This window comes from Anopheles aquasalis, chromosome 2 (genome assembly GCF_943734665.1).
Source record: "Anopheles aquasalis chromosome 2, idAnoAquaMG_Q_19, whole genome shotgun sequence".
NCBI classification, from domain to species: domain Eukaryota; kingdom Metazoa; phylum Arthropoda; class Insecta; order Diptera; family Culicidae; genus Anopheles; species Anopheles aquasalis.
The window spans coordinates 57,450,647-57,469,274 of NC_064877.1; the positions used below are offsets into that span (position 1 = coordinate 57,450,647).

At 41.8% G+C, this 18,628-nt stretch overlaps 3 protein-coding genes and 1 long non-coding RNA gene across 5 annotated transcripts; 2 read left to right on the plus strand and 2 right to left on the minus strand.

The window, feature by feature from the left end:
• The first annotated feature begins 1,539 nt into the window (after window positions 1-1,539).
• Window positions 1,540-3,044, plus strand: LOC126575909 (ficolin-1-like). Its single transcript, XM_050236933.1, has 2 exons — window positions 1,540-2,137; window positions 3,001-3,044. The coding sequence occupies exons 1-2, from the start codon at window positions 1,540-1,542 to the stop codon at window positions 3,042-3,044; spliced, it is 642 nt and encodes a 213-aa protein (XP_050092890.1).
• A 460-nt stretch (window positions 3,045-3,504) lies between these two features.
• LOC126571820 (fibrinogen-like protein A) lies at window positions 3,505-4,515 on the plus strand. Its single transcript, XM_050230650.1, has one exon. It carries the CDS (start codon window positions 3,520-3,522, stop codon window positions 4,471-4,473), a length of 954 nt encoding a protein of 317 aa, XP_050086607.1. The 5' UTR covers window positions 3,505-3,519; the 3' UTR covers window positions 4,474-4,515.
• A 7,716-nt stretch (window positions 4,516-12,231) lies between these two features.
• LOC126571839 (uncharacterized) lies at window positions 12,232-13,221 on the minus strand. Its single transcript, XM_050230673.1, has 2 exons — window positions 12,801-13,221; window positions 12,232-12,672 (listed from the first exon to the last, which is right to left on the minus strand). Exons 1-2 carry the CDS (start codon window positions 12,999-13,001, stop codon window positions 12,589-12,591), a joined length of 285 nt encoding a protein of 94 aa, XP_050086630.1. The 5' UTR covers window positions 13,002-13,221; the 3' UTR covers window positions 12,232-12,588.
• A 319-nt stretch (window positions 13,222-13,540) lies between these two features.
• Window positions 13,541-14,263, minus strand: LOC126571845 (uncharacterized). 2 transcript variants are annotated; one of them, XR_007607927.1, is made up of 3 exons: window positions 14,011-14,263; window positions 13,839-13,945; window positions 13,541-13,767 (listed from the first exon to the last, which is right to left on the minus strand). It is a non-coding gene; the product is annotated as an uncharacterized LOC126571845 (long non-coding RNA). The 2 variants fall into 2 exon arrangements; XR_007607926.1 differs by having other exon boundaries at window positions 13,843-13,945; window positions 14,011-14,261.
• Between the last annotated feature and the right edge of the window lie 4,365 nt (window positions 14,264-18,628).

An 18,628-nucleotide genomic window follows, 5' to 3' on the forward strand; every position in this document is an offset into this window, starting at 1 on the left:
ATGTCGTTAGCCTGCTTCCGGTCGCCTACGGTGACCTGCAATTTATTCGGTTTTACCCGAAATACGTCGGACACCGACTTGTACTTGGCCGTTAAGGCACGCGTGATCGCCAGCGTGTCCAACGGCACCTCACGAGGCATGATATAAACGGTGTACGGTCCCGAACCGGACGCCGGGTACGCTCGCACACGGTTGCTCATCATTGGCTGCGCCGACGGAGCGGACGTAGCCGTTTTCTTTGCAGCGGGAGGGGGCGACGAAGGCTCGCCGATCTTCCTCTTCCCCGACACCACGGTGAAGCCATCATCCGGGCTGCAAGCAGGCCCGGAGTCAGACTCCATGGCGGGGAAGGCGTGAGATGACAAGGCGAGCAACAAAAACAAAAATCAAAAACTACACTAAAAATTATAAAAAAAAACAAAGACAAACTACGAACAAAAATGGGTCACCCTGTGCGACGATCGGCGATCAAGGCCAAATCTCCGCGCACGATGCCCCCAAACTACTCGTACGCAACGAAGCAGGAGCAGAGCGTAATACGATTACGCGCTAGCTCCTGACGCTACGTACCACACACACACCGACACTGCCAGGAAACTAACGGGACCCGCCTAGCGTAGGTTTTACGCTACAAACGGGATACACGGTAGTTCACTGGCACAAAACACTTACGGAGACCACCAGATAACAACACGATCGTGAGAAACCGTGCTGTGATCGTCGACGGCACAGTAGCACAATGGCACAACACTCACTAACACTGGCACCACGCGACACCGTAAACAGGCCGAGAGCAGAGGAACGTAAGCGCATCCGACTTCTTCGGCTGCAGGGAGCAGAATGATTTTTACACTCATTCACTTACATTTGGTCTGCTTGCCTTCATTCAGGCAACAATTGGCGCTACAAGATTCACAATGATTCGAGAATTAGTCTTTTTAGTCTTCCCACTACTTTTATACATACTTATACTCGATAATATGCGAGTACGAGGCGGAGACTTGCAGACTATCAAACGGATAAAAAACCTTTCCTGAAAGATCACCGGTTATCTTGGTTAGCTGACGCGCTTGTTCGATTATCTTTTTCTTTTTTTTTAAGGAAATGTGTGAAGGTTGTAAATACACTGCCAGAAGAATAAAGTATCAATAGCAATTACAGACCTGCTATAATAGCTTATCATACTCATGTCTTCCTACCATACGACTCTGCAAAATAACACCACATTGCAATCAAACGAGCACACCGGATGCAGATTAAACACAGATACACATACACCGTATTTTATGCCGGAGGCTCTTATATACAACCATTATCCCGGATATGATCGAGTATATAATGCCGTTCGCTAAACCATTCGATCACAGATCCGACTGGACCTACAATTGACTCGTTTTAGTGGTTTTGCTTCATTGTGACAAGATGAAGTGGATTACTCTCTTTCTACTGTTATCTGCTACTTTCTACGTAGGGGCAACTAGTAATTGCCCTCAAAACATCCATGTAGATACATCACCTCTGGAAGGTCTTTTGGGAACCATGCTGGAGGTGCTGCTGAACAGGCTAGACGATATGGAACGTAAATTGTCGGACCTTCAAACCGAGTTGAAAGAGCACCGCGAGGAAGTGGAACGGAACCGCATCCCGGATTGCGTCTTGTCAACACCAGCACCACCGGAGCTAAATAGTACCACACCAACAACACTGCCAACAACCAGTACAACGCAACCGACGGAGACTGATCCAGAAATCTACACATCGTGCCAGGATACACCAATAAAAGTGTCGGGAGTGTATTCCATCCGCGTGAAGAACGATAGTGAACCTATTAAGGTTTATTGTGAGATGGAAAAGTTTAGAGGCGGATGGATTGTCCTCCAACATCGATTCGATGGCTCGGTTGATTTTTATCGTGACTGGGTAGAATACCGCGAGGGCTTTGGAGATTTGAACAGTGAATTTTGGCTCGGGCTGGAGCACGTTCACCAACTCACAACCTCTCGTAAGTTTGAGTTGATCGTGGAGCTTGAGGACTTTAATGGCAATTCAGGATACGCACGCTACAATGCATTTCAAATAGGCAGTGAGAAGGAAAAATACAAGCTTAAAAACGTGGGACCGTATATTGGCAGTATAGGTGATTCACTGACAAAACAAAAGGGAAGAATGTTCTCAACAAAGGATAGGGATAATGATGAGAGCACCGCAAATTGGGCTGTTTATTGCCAAGGTGCCTGGTGGCACGGTATTAATGAGGCATTTTCAAACTTGAACGGACCGTACAACGAAACTAACGTATTCCAAACAAATTTTTGGTTTCATTTCAAAGGCTGGCGAGGAATGGCCTTCACCCGGATGATGATCCGCGAATTATAAAACTAAGCTCGTATTAATCGTGGTGATTGGCAAACAATCAATTTTTATTGGATGTAATTTGATTAAAGATGCATTTGAAAGCAAGTTGTCAGAAAAAGGTTTTTTTTTATTTCGGGAAGGGGATATCCCCTTCCAGGGATACAAATTCGAAATCCGAAAGCGGTTTGCACACTTTTACTTTGGTTTGATAAAATTTCGTTGGGTCGACAATTGTTTGTGGTTCGATTTGTTTCGATTGCAGAACACTAACGGTGGTCTGAAGATGAGTGGGATTCTACAAAGCCTGCCATCAATTACTAGAAGTACATTTCGATTATAGGTGCCTATTCGTGTAAGGCGGTATGAAACGCCTGAGATGCATTCATTTATTCAAACCGTGAGTTATGTGGCCTTTATCGTTCATCCCCAAATAGTGCCATGGATCTAATATCTTTGAAAAAGCTGATGATAACACAATGAAAGGACCGATGATGCGATGCAACACTTATTTTTTTAAGCAACACTATATCACACATTTAGGACAAAACCTCGAATAGCACAAGCATAGCGTTATAAAGGTTTAAAGACCTTCTTTTGCATCAGTTGTGTACTACGGGAACATATATTTCCTGCTACTCGCTACAGGTATGACCGTGCTCAAAGTATTGCGATTGTTAAGTCGACGTTAGGCAAGCCTACGTCAACAAAGCGTAAATCTGTAGTTTATAAAACGAATGAACCACTTCTTCTTAAGAACTCCAGTTATCTTGGCTGGTTGGTAGGCATGCTCGAATTTTTGGAAAAAGTATGAGTGATGGGCGCCTGTAAATGACCGAATAAGGGATGTATCAACAGCGATGATAGCACTGTTTTAACTGCTTATCTTCCTAATAGCTCCATACTATACGATTCTTCAAGGTAACCGATTGCGATTCCAGATTGCAATCGCATTTGAAACGAACACACCGGATACAGATTAAACACTGCTATTACTGATACCGGATACCACATACAAAATTGTTGACAGCTCTTATGTACAACCATTAAGAGATCCCGGATATGATCGAGTATATAATGCCGTTCGCTAAACCATTCGATCACAGTTCCTACTGGACCTGCAACTGATTCGTTGTAGTGGCACACATAGAGCTTCATTGTGGCGAGATGAAGTGGATTTCTTTCTTTTCACTGTTCTGTGCTACTTTCTACGTAGGGGCAACTAGTAATTGCCCTCAAACCATCGATGTAGATACATCACCTGTGGAAGGGCTTTTGGGAACCATGCTGCAGGTGCTGCTGGACAGGTTAGACGATATGGAACGTAAATTGTCGGAGCTTCAAACCGAGTTGAGAGAGCACCGCGAGGAAGTGGAACGGAACCGCATCCCAGATTGTGTCTCGCCAACATCAGCCACACCGCCGCCAGATAGCACCACACCAACAACACTGACAACAACCAGTACAACGCAATCAACGGTCACTAAGCCACCAAACTACGTCTCATGCAAGAATGCACCAGCAAACGTTTCAGGAGTCTATCTTATCCGCATCAACGACACTAGTGCGCCGTTTAAGGTCTATTGCGAGATGGAATCATTTGATGGCGGTTGGATTGTAGTGCAACATCGATTCGATGGCACGGTTGATTTTTTTCGGAGATGGTTCGACTACCGAAACGGCTTTGGTGAGGTGGACAAGGAATTCTGGCTCGGGCTGGAGCACATCCACCAACTGACGACGGTCCGTGCACATGAAATAGTGATTGAGATGAAAGACTTTAGCGGTAATTACGGGTATGCTCGTTATAATGCCTTCCAAGTAGGTGACGAGAATGAGCAATACATTCTTAAAACACTCGGATCGTATAATGGAACCGCAGGCGATTCGCTTGTACAGCACAAGGGAAGGATGTTCTCAACAAAGGATAGGGATAATGATGAGAGCCCCCTAATTTGGGCTTCTATTTGCGAAAGCGGCTGGTGGCACGGTGTTAATGATGCATATTCAAACTTGAACGGACGGTACGTCGTAACTAACGTATTGAAATCAAATTTTTGGATTAGTTTCAAAGAATATCGAGGAATGAGATTCACCAGGATGATGATCCGTGAAGTATAAAATCCTGCACGCTCTAAAATAAACATATTTGAATGAACATTACGAACAATTGTACAATTTTCTATCCGTCTCGTTCGAATCGAATTTCGAGTTGGAATTGAATCTATTTATCAGATAAGCTTAGTTAAAATGAATTACACTCAAACTCATACCTACGATTTATTCTACATATTTCATGGACGTGGTAAGATAATATCACGAAAATCGTTTGCTCTGAATTGCTGTGGATCGAACGAAATATCCCAAGAGTGACTCATATCATACGAAGGAAGCATATCTTAACAAATATTTGGTATGAGATATAAATAAATAAATGAAGACGGGCTAATGGTATTTATCATGCAGATAGAATCGTACGGTAACATGCAAATGATCCGTCATTGGGAGCTTTGGAATATCCAGCACAAACAATCGTCAAGAATAATCTCAAGCAAAGTGGTTTCCTCAGGAAGGTTAACGATATTCGGTATAAAATGCTCTACCATCATCAGCACACACTCAGTCATAGTTTGGATTGCTTTCGGGCGCATTGATCTGTTATCGAAGCGAAATGTATATCGCATCATTCATTGTGACAAGCTTCCTGCTAGTGTTTTGCACCGTGAGCAGTGCCTATCTTCCAGCAGCTCTACCCGAACACGTCCAGTTACCGCACCAACTGCATTACTATAACAGTCCGATCGTATATCAGTTAAGCTTGTACAGGATCAAGTACGATTCTGCAGAAGTGATGTCCCAGGATTCCCCGGAATTTGTAACGGATCCCTCCACAGAAAACAATGTGCCCGAAAGCGAAGATACTATCGTACAGACCGATCAGGTTGCTCAACTCACAGTAATCATTAATCCGCCAAAGATCTGCCCGAAGGGAGAAGTACCTAATAGTCGAGGAAAGTGCAGACCTACTATCGAGGTGTTTTAAAATGACTGCTCCTGACAAACCCAACACATAATAAATTAACGATGCTTTGAAATTTGGTTTTTGTTATTGGTACATTCCTTGAATCATTTCCGAGAATTTTAATACAACCCAGTATGCAGTGATGACAATCTTTGTAAAATGGCAAATCAACCATCAATACTGGTATTCTCAATTAGCATTCAAACGCCCAACTTTTCATAACATAAAGCTATCATCAATAATTGGATTTGATCAGCATAGTTGAAATTAAATAGACAGTTTATGTATATTTTATAGCTCGATTACTCATACTCATACCTACGATTTATTCTACATAATTCATGGACGAGGTAAGATAATATCGCGAAGATCGTTTGCTCTGAATTGCTTTGGATCAAACGAAATGCCACAAGAGTGAGTAAAGCGACGTAATCCCCCATGACGTACCTAGCGGAATCGGTACCCATTTGGCCGGCCACATGAAACGAAGCAAATCAAAGCAAATGTTTGGTGTGATGACGGGCTAATGGTATTTATTGTGCAGATAGAATCGTACGGTAACATGCAAATGATCCGTCCTTGGGAGCTTTGGAATATCCAACACAAACAATCGCCAAGAATAATCTCAAGCAAAGTGGTTTCCTCAGGAAGGTTAGCGATATTCGGTATAAAATGCTCTACCATCATCAGCACGTACTCAGTCATAGTTTGGATTGCTTTCGGGCGCATTGATCTGTTATCGAAGCGAAATGTATATCGCATCATTCATTGTGACAAGCTTCCTGCTAGTGTTTTACACCGTGAGCAGTACCTATCTTCCAGCAGCTATACCCGAACACGTCCAGTTACCGCACCAACTGCATTACTATAACAGTCCGATCGTATATCAGTTAAGCTTATACAGGATCAAGTACGATTCTGCAGAAGTGATGTCCCAGGATTCCCCGGAATTTGTAAATGATCCTTCAACAGAAAACAATGTGCCCGAAAGCGAAGATACGATCGTACAGACCGATCAGAATTCTCAGCCCTTTGTGATCATCGATGCTCCACAGAACTGCCGAAAGGGCGAAGCAGTTGATAGCCGAGGAAAGTGCAAAGCTATAGTGAATCTGTTTTAAAATGACTGCTCCTGACAAACGATAATAAATATACGATCCTTTGAAATTTGGTTGAGTTGTTGATGCATTCCTTAAAGCATTTTGGTCATTTATGTGGTATAAAGTGATGACAATTATTTTTAATTGCTGAACCAACCAACGATACTGCTTCTCAATCAGTTACATATTTAGCAGACTAATATATTTTTTAAATCTACAAATCCAACCGTACTCCTAGCGACAGGTTTGGCTTGTTGAAGTTTGGCCATAATACATAATTATTCCATAATGCGCTCGTTTAGCGATGCCAGTGCCCTATTCGACCACAATATCTCCGTACCCACTTTCCGCTATCGACTCGGAAACGCCCTCACGTAAATTGTAACCTCCGTCCCTCGCGTTAGACTATAAGTAATTCCTTGGATAGCCTAAGTTGGCGACCAAGTAGCCCAATAAATAATCAAATAATCAAATAATCATTCCATAATCTCTATACTACCATACAATTTACAATGAATGCACTCCATAGAGATTAAGAACAAATTTGCCGTAGGAATTACGCACATATCCTTCTGAGCAGTTTCTTGGAACGATTGTCTTCATTACATTGATCCCAGAGAGCTCGGGATCACATTTTCCGTAAGCATCACGGACAGATCCTTGTGGACAGATGCTTGGGACACTAGCCGTAGTTTTACACTTTCCATGCGAATCACGAACTGCTCCTTTGGCACAGACATTTAGACTACGTGAAGCAATGTTTGTGATCTGAAAAAAAACCTTTATTGAATTTTATAAAAAAACAATAACGTGGACTAACTTACTGTATAAACATTTGTATGGATTTTATAATTGCGGCTGGCTGGTACTACAATTGGTATTACCACAACTGAAACCTTTTCCAGGACTTTCTCACCCTCCACTAATCTCGTACTGTTTAATAACAAAAGCACTAATCCTACAGCAATCGCAGCAGAAATTTTCATTTCTGGTTTGAGATCCTTTCAACTGCACTAAATAAATACATCCAAAGCCAAAAATCGAATAATCAGTAGCATTTGCCATTTTCCAGCTTTATTACCGGAAATATCAACGTTTAAATCTAGGAATTTGATATACATTATGGCGTAACGGGTGTAACCGATTATTATTTACTGTTTCGAGTAAGTGAAAACAATCGCTTTTCAGCGAATCAACTGTTTCGTTGCATTTATTTTTCAATTTACAGGTAGCGAGTTAGCAAGCTAAACAAGTGATAACCAACCAGAAAGTTTTGTTGATTTAGATTTTTTTTGAAACGTACTCTCTCCGTATCCTTATTTTAAGATAATTCATAGAAAACTCAAAACAAAATAATGTTGTACGTACATCTCTGAAAAAGGGAATTTAGAAGTGAATTTAACCATAAGAAACAAAATGAAAATATGCTTAAACATTACCATCCTATAATGTAAAAACATAAACATTTCATCCTTACTGATAAACAGTTCTACGAAATTGTCTAATACCTTCCATATACTATACGTGCTGATAAGCAACAGCAAATCTTTGAGTTACATATTTGCGTTCCGCCTAGTTGTTACTAGTTGATTTGTACCGCGGTTTACAATAACAACACACTAAAGGGCATAAAGTAAAATAAGAACATTGTACCACCAAACATTTAATCATGAGAACAGAATAGCTTACATAATTTTATTTTATCAAACACTCCAAGCACGTGATGCATCAAGCCAAGACGGCTATTCCAATTTGGGCCTTCAAATTCCCTATCCTGAATACTTATCCTACAGGGCACGCACGCTCCTTCATTCAGCTAACTAACCGTGGTATCGATGAAAGATGAACACTAAAAATGTTTTGCATCTTTGCTATGGCTTGATTCGATGATTATCGTTTGTTGATGATTGGTTGATTGATTGATTACAGAGAATTGAAAAATGACAAGATAAGGGCAACGTGATTGGGTTAAAAATAATTACTGATGATAGAAATATTTCGTCACAACAAAATACAAATACCATAAAATGAGCCTTTTTCTCTCGCCAGAAATGTCTCAGGACTGCGTCACCTTGACACGGAAATAAAACAGTAAGGGAAATCCTAGGTGTAAAATGTAAAATTCTGAAAATGTTTTTTGAGCAAAGCTTTTTAAATAGTTCTAAACAACGAATTACCAACAAAAAGAAATTATGAATCTAGAAACAAAAAGAAATTATGAAAAATAAGAAAACTGTAACAACAGTACATTTAACTGAAAAAGGTATACCTTATATCATTTTATTCAATCAATCACCTCATGCACATGATGCCCCACGTATAGCAGATTAGCCCAAGATGCGTCTGCACTTTCTCTGATGATCAAGCATTTGACCTTCAGGACACACCTTCGGTCCGTCAAACACATTTGTAATCTGTAATAAAGGATATCGAATCACTTTAGCTACTCCAGGCATCCAGGCTCACTAATTTGTAGTAATTCACTTACTTCCAAGGGAACAGGCACCGAGTCTGTCAACTGATCCAGAATCTTTGCTGCGGTCAAGGCCACTGCTTGCGGAACATCTTCAGGCGCTTCTTCACAACCAACGGGTGCTGCGCTGGTGCTGGATAATAGCAGCACCAAGCTCAACAGAAAAACAATTGCGTACTTCATTACACTCGAGCACACACTTGAACAGCCATACGTTGGGAATGCTGCTGCTTTATAACTGGAACTATCAACGATTAAATCGAGGAATATGCTATACATTATGGCGTATCGTGTGTAACCGATTATTATTTACTGTTTCGAGTAAGTGAAAACAATTGCATTTCAGCGAATCAACTGTTGCTTTGCATTTATTTTTCAATTCTCCAATTTCGGTTTCAAAATCAACCAGCAATTTATGTAGATTGAGCATTTTTCAAACGTACCCGTATCTGTCTCGGTATCCTTATTTAAGCTGCTTAATACACAGCTCAAAAATGGTTATTGTGTAAATCTTTAATTATGTTGAAATGAATATTGTACGTAGATTTCTGAAAGAGGAGATGTAAAAGTGAATTTAACCATTAGAAACTAAATCAAAATATACTGAAACACTATCATCCAACAATGTAAAAATATGGGTCTTTCATCCTTGCTGATAAACGGTTCCACGAAATTGTCTAATACCTTCCGTATACTATACGTGAGCAAATCTTGGTGTTACATATTTGCGTTGCACCTAGTTGTTATTACCATTCCGAACCTTTTTAATGTGATTCGTACCGCGGTGTATAACAACACACTAAAGAGCAATAATCAAAATAAGAACACTGTACCACCATACATTTAATCACAGGAATAAAATAGCTCACATAAGACGGTTATTTCAAATTGGGCCTGCAAATTCCCTGATGATCGAATACTTATCCTGCAGGGCACGCTCGCGCTCCTTCATTCCTCCTTTTCCCAACAACAGCAGCACTAATCCTACAGCTATCGCTGTAGAAAGTTTCATTTCTTCTGTGTGATCTGCAAAATGAACGCTACAAATGTCGCCAAAAGTAAAATCTAACAAGCACTAGCATTGATGAGTTTTTAATTTTACATCTGGAACCCAAATCGATTCAAACCAGCGACAGATTTGCTACGCATGATCGTGTAACATGAGCAACGGCTTATTATTTGCTGTTTGCAGTAAGTCGTAACAAACGCGATTCAATGAATAAGCATTTTCTAAGAATTGTTTGTAAATATACTTGTAGTAGTTTATTTTTTAGAAACACAACCCGCGGTATCGATGAAAGATGAACACTAAAAATGTTTTGCATCTCTGCTATGGCTTGATTGCAGATGATGATTATCGGTTGTTGATGATTGGTTGATTGATTGATTACAGAGAATTGACAAGTGACGAGATAAGAGCAGTTAGGGTTTAAAAATTGGAAATCATTTGTACCGTTAGTTTGTACAAATATTTCGTCACAACTAAAAACAAATACCATCAATTGAGCCTTTTTTTCACTCGCCATAAGTGCTTCAGGACTGCGGCATCTCGACACGTAAATAAAACAGTAATGGAAAATCAACCGAATTATTTAATAGCTGGTGATCTTTCTGTTCTCGAGCATATTTTCTGAGATTCTTACAACATGTTTTCTCCTGCTTAACAATACAATACTTTCAAAGCAAAGCTTTATGAATAGTACTAAACAACGAATTCCCGAAAAAGTAAAATTATGAATCTAGCCCATTCGTCAAATCATTTCAACCTATCCGATAAAAGGTTCCAGCAGATTGTTCAGTTCCGTCGTAGTATACATGCTGATAAGCAACAACAGATCTTTGTGCTACACATTTACGTTACACCTAGCATTTTCAGCCCATCGTGACGTCTTAATTTGATTCCCAATACCACTTCACACGAGAGCAAACACCCCATTTTCCTTCGCAATAAATTAAACTCATACTAATGTAATACACAACCGCAATTCAAACAGGTGCTGACCTAAAGACACACTGAAGAACTTAGAGGAAAATAAGAAAACTGTAACAACAGTAAATTTAACTGAAAAAAGTTTATCTTATATCATTTTATTCAATCAAACATTATGCCTCACGCACCACATAATGGCATGTTATCCCAAGATGGGTCTGCACTTTCCCTGATGATCAAGCATTTGACCTTCAGGGCACACCTTCGGTCCGTCAATCACATTTGTAATCTGTAATAAAGGATATCGAATCACTTTAGCCTCTTTGTAGTCCCGCGTTCACTAATTTGTAGTAATTCACTTACTTTCGGGGGAGCTTGCACCGAGTCTGTCAACTGATCCAGAATCTTTGCTGCGGTCAAGGCCACTGCTTGCGGAACATCTTCAGGCGCTTCTTCATAACCAACGGGTGCTGCGCTGGTGCTGGATAATAGCAGCACCAAGCTCAACAGAAAAACAAATGCGCACTTCATTACACTCGAGCACAAACTTGAACTGCCACACGATGGGAATGCTGCTGTGAGAATAGATGAATGATTGCGCGAGACACTAGCTACTAGTCCGGTGGCAAAGACGTAATTCATGCACACAAATACATACGCCAAGATAAGGCACAGGCACAATGATCACCCTTACTTGATTGTTTCGCTGTGAAGCTTATCGTCTATCTTATCGAAGACGAGAAAAACCCAGAGATATTCCGTGGAACGACCAATTTTATGTGGCGGCACGCGTAACAATCAATCGAGCAACTTAATTTCCCGTTTCAATAATATTCCAAATAATATTCATTTCATTCATTCATCATTCCAGATATGATTGCATTGTATTTGTCTTGAATTTAAGACAACATACAATGTCATGGTGGGCGAACATTGCGGTGCACCGGAAATAAGTGGAATTTATGATCATTCCGTGATAAGCTGGGATTTGTAGATAACATCTTTGTAACACCAAGTAGGTCATTGTCTGGCATTGTGATTATTGGTGTTTCTTTTCGATGACTAATAACTCGATCGAGAACACACTTCACATCGATAATCAATTTCATCATAAACTTCTTTTAGATACTCCTTCAGAAGCCGCAGCAACTAGTCCATTTGAAAAAATGATAACAAGATGTAAAATGAGTTGGATTAGGTTACAACACAGAAAAGAGACATATGAAACAAAAGTATTGAAATTTAAAGTTAAAAATTTAAAAAAAGTTTGCTTTATAAACCGAGTATCAGAAAAACATTACATTTTTTTATTTCAACCAAACGTAATGTGCTTTTTATGAAGCCGTCGATAGCATCTGACCTCACGTGCAAGCGCACGATTTAATTGCACTGAGCAACTTCCCCTCTACTGATGCAACAATCAATAGCAAGCAATTACCGTAATAGTGTTTGACGTAGGCAAATAACCGATCTAAAAGGAATACCGTAGATGGACTGTATCACAGTATTTACTAACGAATCAATTATGAAAATAATGGTGTAGTTAGCTTTGCTAAAATTAAAACGAACTCTATTTGACCCCAAGGTAAAATTTTATTGCATATCCTAGAAGCAAAATAAAATTGACTAATTCATTAAGTAGTTATATAATTGTCAAGCGAATTACGAAATACAACCGAATATATGGTCGCCATTATAATATTGTGCTATTTTATTTTATAGCGAGTTTATGACATTTTCCATCCTGGCCTCTACCGAAACCGCAGGGACATGGCTCCTCCATTTTATGTATGGCCTGCAAGAAAACCACAAAATACAAGCAGTCAATTAGTGGACGAGAACACTAAACGAACTTCCTTACAACAAATGCTGTTCCACAGAAAGTACATATTTGATCATTAAAAATGAGCTTGGCACACTTACCCTCTCTACTCGAGTGTTTCCAAACGATCCATGCTGTTCGGCTTGCACCACCTCCTGATCGATTTTTCCTTGTCCTTGGTTTGATGAAGCTTGGGATATTTGGTTCGTAGACGCTGATATAAAACCTGATTCTGTGCCATAGGCACATATAATCAGCACAATAACGGTCGCAGTGACTTTTAATCCGGTGGTGTGTCCCATTCTGTTTCAAAGATGCTACTGCAAGAAAATCTAATTAAGGATCACGCTTTTATAAATCACTTGCCATCTACTATGCGCATGTTTAATGTATCAATACTGATTGCTCGTCTGATTTGCTGTTAGAATGCCTGTCGAGATTAAAGTGCAATTATACCATTTCCTACATCCTAGCAAAACATTCCCAGGAAAAATGGTTGATCGCAAGTTGTTTTCTTAACACAAATATAACACAAAGTTGATAACGTTGGTCTAACTAAACATAGGGGTAACGATGTAATCATCCTACAGGGTTGTGTGCGTATTTTAATTATGTTTTTAAAATCATTCTAAGAAATTCATTCCATTCCTGAAAGTGCAAATGTTTAACAACAAAATTGAACAATTGGCAATATTCAGTTTGTCTTTCAACTATTAAATTGCTGCCGAGCTTGTTCTTTCTGTTACAGCTACAGTAACAACTGTATAAGTTTTAACGATTAATCAAGATAATTTCCTTTCTCTTTTAATGATTTCCTTACATGTTTATTTATAACCCACTGTGCACAGCTGCAGCTCTAAACCAAAGTAGCCCTGGTACACCTTATCAGTTACCGCTTTGTAGCAACCTTGAACTCTAGTTCAAATTGCGTCACACATGTTCATCCACGAAATAAGTTGTCCAGAGCTCTAACTATACAACATAAGCATCGTTGAAGCTTCAAAACAAAGTTATAATGCTTAACACTAAATCCCTCTTTGAACAATAAATTCAGTCTTCAGAAACGACCTGAAAGAAATTGTGGGTAAATAATCTATACAATGTAATAACCAGCACCCTTCACCACCGATAACACATACTCACTCGCCTAGATGACCGGACGACATTTGCCCCTGTGATCTGCACGGTAACCCTGCATGCATGGTGCCACGATAATGCTCACAATGTTTGGTAACAGCCCGATAGGCTAAAATCATCGATCAATATATATTATAATTTTACGATTGACATAATCAGGATATTCAATTTTACCTCGCCCGGTGTAGCGTCTTCATCACCACGCGTTGAGCCATCCTCATCCACGGTTACATTCTCCTGCTCTGGGTTTTCCTGCGGTTCAACACTGGGTTCAGTGGTTTGCTGTTCAGCCGAATCGGACTCCTGACCGCGGACGTTAAAACTTATTAACAAAAGCACACAAACAGCGAGCATAATTCGAGAGATGTGCTCCATGTCGAATGATTAAAGCAACTGAAAGCAAATTTCAGTATTAAACACACCAAAAGCGATTCGTTCGATCCTCGCTACTACCACTCCCAAAAAAGCTTATCGTGGAGAGATTTCATTTTCGGGATGCTGCCAAACGATGACCTACAATTTCATGTATGCGCCATTTCCCCAGCACAGTACACCGCCAGATAGAATCGTATCAATTGTGTATACTATTACAATAATTCGACGCTTCAATAGAGTTATAATGTTTATTTTTTTAAGGCAAAATAGTTCTAATGCTTGTTTACAAGATTTAAAACTATTAAAATCAGAACTGAAATGCTTATAAAGATAATAAATTCGAAATATTTTGGTGTTCTATTTTTGCATAAATTCACTGCTCCTTTATTAAAATCATTGCAATTTCCTTTATTTCACATTATACACATAATTTTAATTATATGAATTAATCGTTTCTACGGATCTTATAGTATTTTTCAGTTATTCCATTAATATGAATCCTAAATGAAAGAAAAATTGTTTATGCTGTGAGTGAGAATGAAAACCGGATGAAAACTGCACTACTCAGTTGGCAATTTGCTTTCTTGGTGTTTTGAAGTTTTTTTCAATGCTTACGTTGTACACGAAATTGTTAATCACAAATCCTTCAACAATTACACCAATATTTTTCCCATTCTATACTTGTGAGACTGGCTAGGAAGGACGTCCGTTAGAGTACGAACGAAAAAGTATGAAACCCGGTTCTATTCATTCAGCAGCCACACAGCATGCAGCAATCTCGTTAAAAGATGGACTGGTCCCACGGAACAATGGCTAGTAGCGTCTGTAACGCTGTAATATTATCTGTACCGTCCTCAGGGTGTCTAGCAAAATCCATAATTGAGCACAAAAACAGTGCGACTTAATCCGATGACGGATTTCACTACCACATGGATCCACACTGCCTGAAACGCTAATCTTATGTTGCGTGATAAGCCCGCAGCAAGTACTATCATCGTACAGATGCGCTACAGCGCGCACTATGAGCTGGTGCATTGCAAATCGTTGGCTAAATTTAATTTGTTCCGAATCACATCATGCAGGATTATAGAGCAAAGCAGCCGATAGGTATTCTTCGAGGCTTGATAAAGGTTATTGATGCTCTCGCAGTCGCTCTGCTAGGCACATGAAAGATAATCCGGCTTCTTGCCGCACAAGATTATACGCCGGCTCGAACGTATCTATTTCTATCTCTTGTCTCTTATTTCTGCTAGCATTGAGCTGCTAAGCAGAACATACTCCAGCAAAGATTGCTGATCATCTTTTCCTGGTAAAAGTCTTTCTGGCCACCACCGCCACATCCTGTGTTGCCTAATAGCTCGGCTACTGTAACAATCGTTCACTGGTTCTCACCAATGATCGCTAGTGTGATTTGTATCAGAGCCACAGATCGTGCACAATGTGTACCGAAAGGCTCGTTCTCATATTGACATTAATTTGATTCAGGCGATTACCATGCATCATCGCTTACTCCCACATTGAAAAGTAATAAGTATTAATTTATGTGGTTAATCTTTGCGGATTTGAGCTTATAGAACAATGACTTTAGACTCAAGTATTCATTTAAAAAAACACGTGGCACTTCTTTGAGAAACTGAGAAGTGAGAAACCACAAGGAATACAGTATTGAAGACGGTTATCAGAGCATCAGGGGACGGTAGTCGTATTGTTTCCCATTGATCATTGCATCACTTCTCCTTCTTATGCACCTAGAAGTTTACAATTGGACCTTCTTTACTTTGCTTAAAATTCAAAAATCATTCGTTTTCCAACTCGAACAGGATTAGATTAGAATAACAATTTTATTGCCAGCTGCTTAAACTAATACACCCCCATTCTTACACACCTCCAAACCACCTAGTTACACACTAGCCAAGCTGTTTGCGACATACTCCTTTATGGTCCAGTACCATACCACCCGGACACTCGATCGGTGCGTCAAACAGTGATCGCTGCAACAACAAGAAACAACAATCGTTGTGAATGAATCGTTTAGCAGCAACATGCCATGGCCAGACGCATCGGCGCACATCTTTATACAACACATACCGTCCCCAGCACCATCGAGGAATCCAGTTCGTTGCCAATCATCCGCAGGGCAAGCTTAGGGTAATCCAGCCCATCCTCGGTCGCCTCCTCAGTGGCCGGTTCGGTCACTGCCGCCCCAACCGCAGCCACAACCAACATCACACTGCAAAGGGCAAAAATATTCCACATGCTCCGTGGTTGTGGTGACGACCGTTTCCGTTTGTCACCAAAGTCCAGGTGATGCAATTCGTTCGGAAACTTCACCAAAAATGTTTGCACCAACCGTCACACCGTACCACCACGTGAGAATAGATAGAACACTCGCTCGGTAATGAACCAGAACCGGGATAGTAGCAGTCGGGCTTCTTCCACTCAGCGTACCGTGGGATTCTGTGCATGGGATGCGGTTACGCAGCCGTAGACTCGCCGCTCTCGAGAATGTTTTATCTTATCGAGAAAGTAAACAGCGAAGCTGTGTGATGATGACGCGCCTGACCGCCGGCGATCAAACAACGCTTGCCGGGGCTAGCGAATTGGCATCAGAGATTTGCACGAGTACGGACCGTGCTGCCGGAGCACTAGGTAGCACTTATGACCACAGCACCGGGGCACCGCATACAAGCATTCATTATCGTGTTCGTGTTCTCACACGGAATGCAATTGCTTTTAGGTGGGGTGGGGAATCCCGAATCCCCCAAGGCAGTTCCATGCATCCATGACGATCTCGAACGTCTCTCTGGCGTTGTAGCGCACTTGTTGACCACGGACCAACAGGCCCAACAAATGACTAACGATCAATTAGCACTACATAGCGCATAACAAACATAAGACATTCCCAGTCGAAGCTCCCATTCGATGCCATCAGCCAAGGACAGATCAAAGTATGTTGTGAGCTCCCTAACGACTACTATGATCCATGCTCAGTGCTGCGTAATGCTCTTCAACAACAATTCCTCCCATACATCGGTCCCTTTCGGCCGCAGATACTGCGAGCGCCAACCGCACACACAAAACAAAATGATAACACCCCCACCCGCATTTCCCGCATTTTGGTGGCCATTCCGATTCCGGTGGCCTATGGCGCAGATAAGGTGCTCGCCACAGCGTGCCCAGTGTGGCATTGTGCCATACCCTGTTTAATTCAATTGTGCGCTGACAAATTCCTAGCGAGCATAATGATAAAGTGCGCACCCAGACCGCCGCGCCACTGTGCTCGCGAAGTCGATCGAAAGTGATCTTAATAAACACGCCGCTGACGTCGTCGTTGTTGCCGTTCTGAAGAGTAGCAGTACAAGTGAGAGTCTGGGTGTTTCTGCGGGAGTGCAGCGAGCAAGAGAATTAGATAATGTCCCCCCTTCCCTCACGGCGAAATTCGATTAAGATTACTTTGTTACCGATCTGCCGGTTCTGGAATGGGACGGTCGTTGGATAGTGAGGCGCTGAGGTGACGTTGTCACTGCCAATTGCTCCCGCAGCACGTACTCCTCCAGCACATTTCGCAATCATTCCATTAGCTGGCCAATCAGCGGGGTGTTAGGGCTCCTCGACCCGGGGGGGAGAGCCAGCTCCAAATGTATGTCCACCGGACCACGGGTGCGCCAATCCTCAGTTTCACGCTAGACCGCGAACAGGACGAATCTCAACAGCCAGTCCAGCCAGCCAGTCAAGTCCGGCAACGAGTCAGAGTTAGACAGTGAACGAGAAGCTTGTGAAGCACACAATTTCTTATCCGAATCCTTAAGACCGTGAAGCAAGTGAAGTGAAAGTACTCCTGAAACGCAACATTCTCGGGGAAAATGGCGGAACCACATGGTGGAACGACTCCGAAGCGTCGTCCTAAACCCTTGGTCGCTGTATTGTTGGTCGTACTGGCCCTGCAACTGATCACCCTCGGCGTAACTACCGTCGAGGGTAAGCGTGCGTTTGCGATCCGGATGAGGAGCAAGAGTAACCACAACACCGGCGGTGCACTGGGACGTAACTCGCGCAAGAATTACCACCACATGCACCAGGAAGGTGTCGGTGGGATGGTACGCAATCCGCCGGTTCCGGACGTACAGCCACCGCGCCCGATCGGCTGGAGTGTAGATGGAGCACACGGGAACAGTCATCCGATTGGACCGCCACCGGCTTATCCTGGAATGGGGCATCACGCAGTGCCGGCCGGTGGTGCACCACCCGGTTACTCGCACTCCCGGGGACTTCCACCGAGCTACGGTGAAGCGGTCGGTGGAATGCACCAGCACCAACACTCGTATGCGGCCGCTGCACCCCTCGTTGCGCCGCGTCACTACGATTACAACCACAACAGTGCCCTGTACGGGGATTCGAATGCGATCGGATCGAGTTA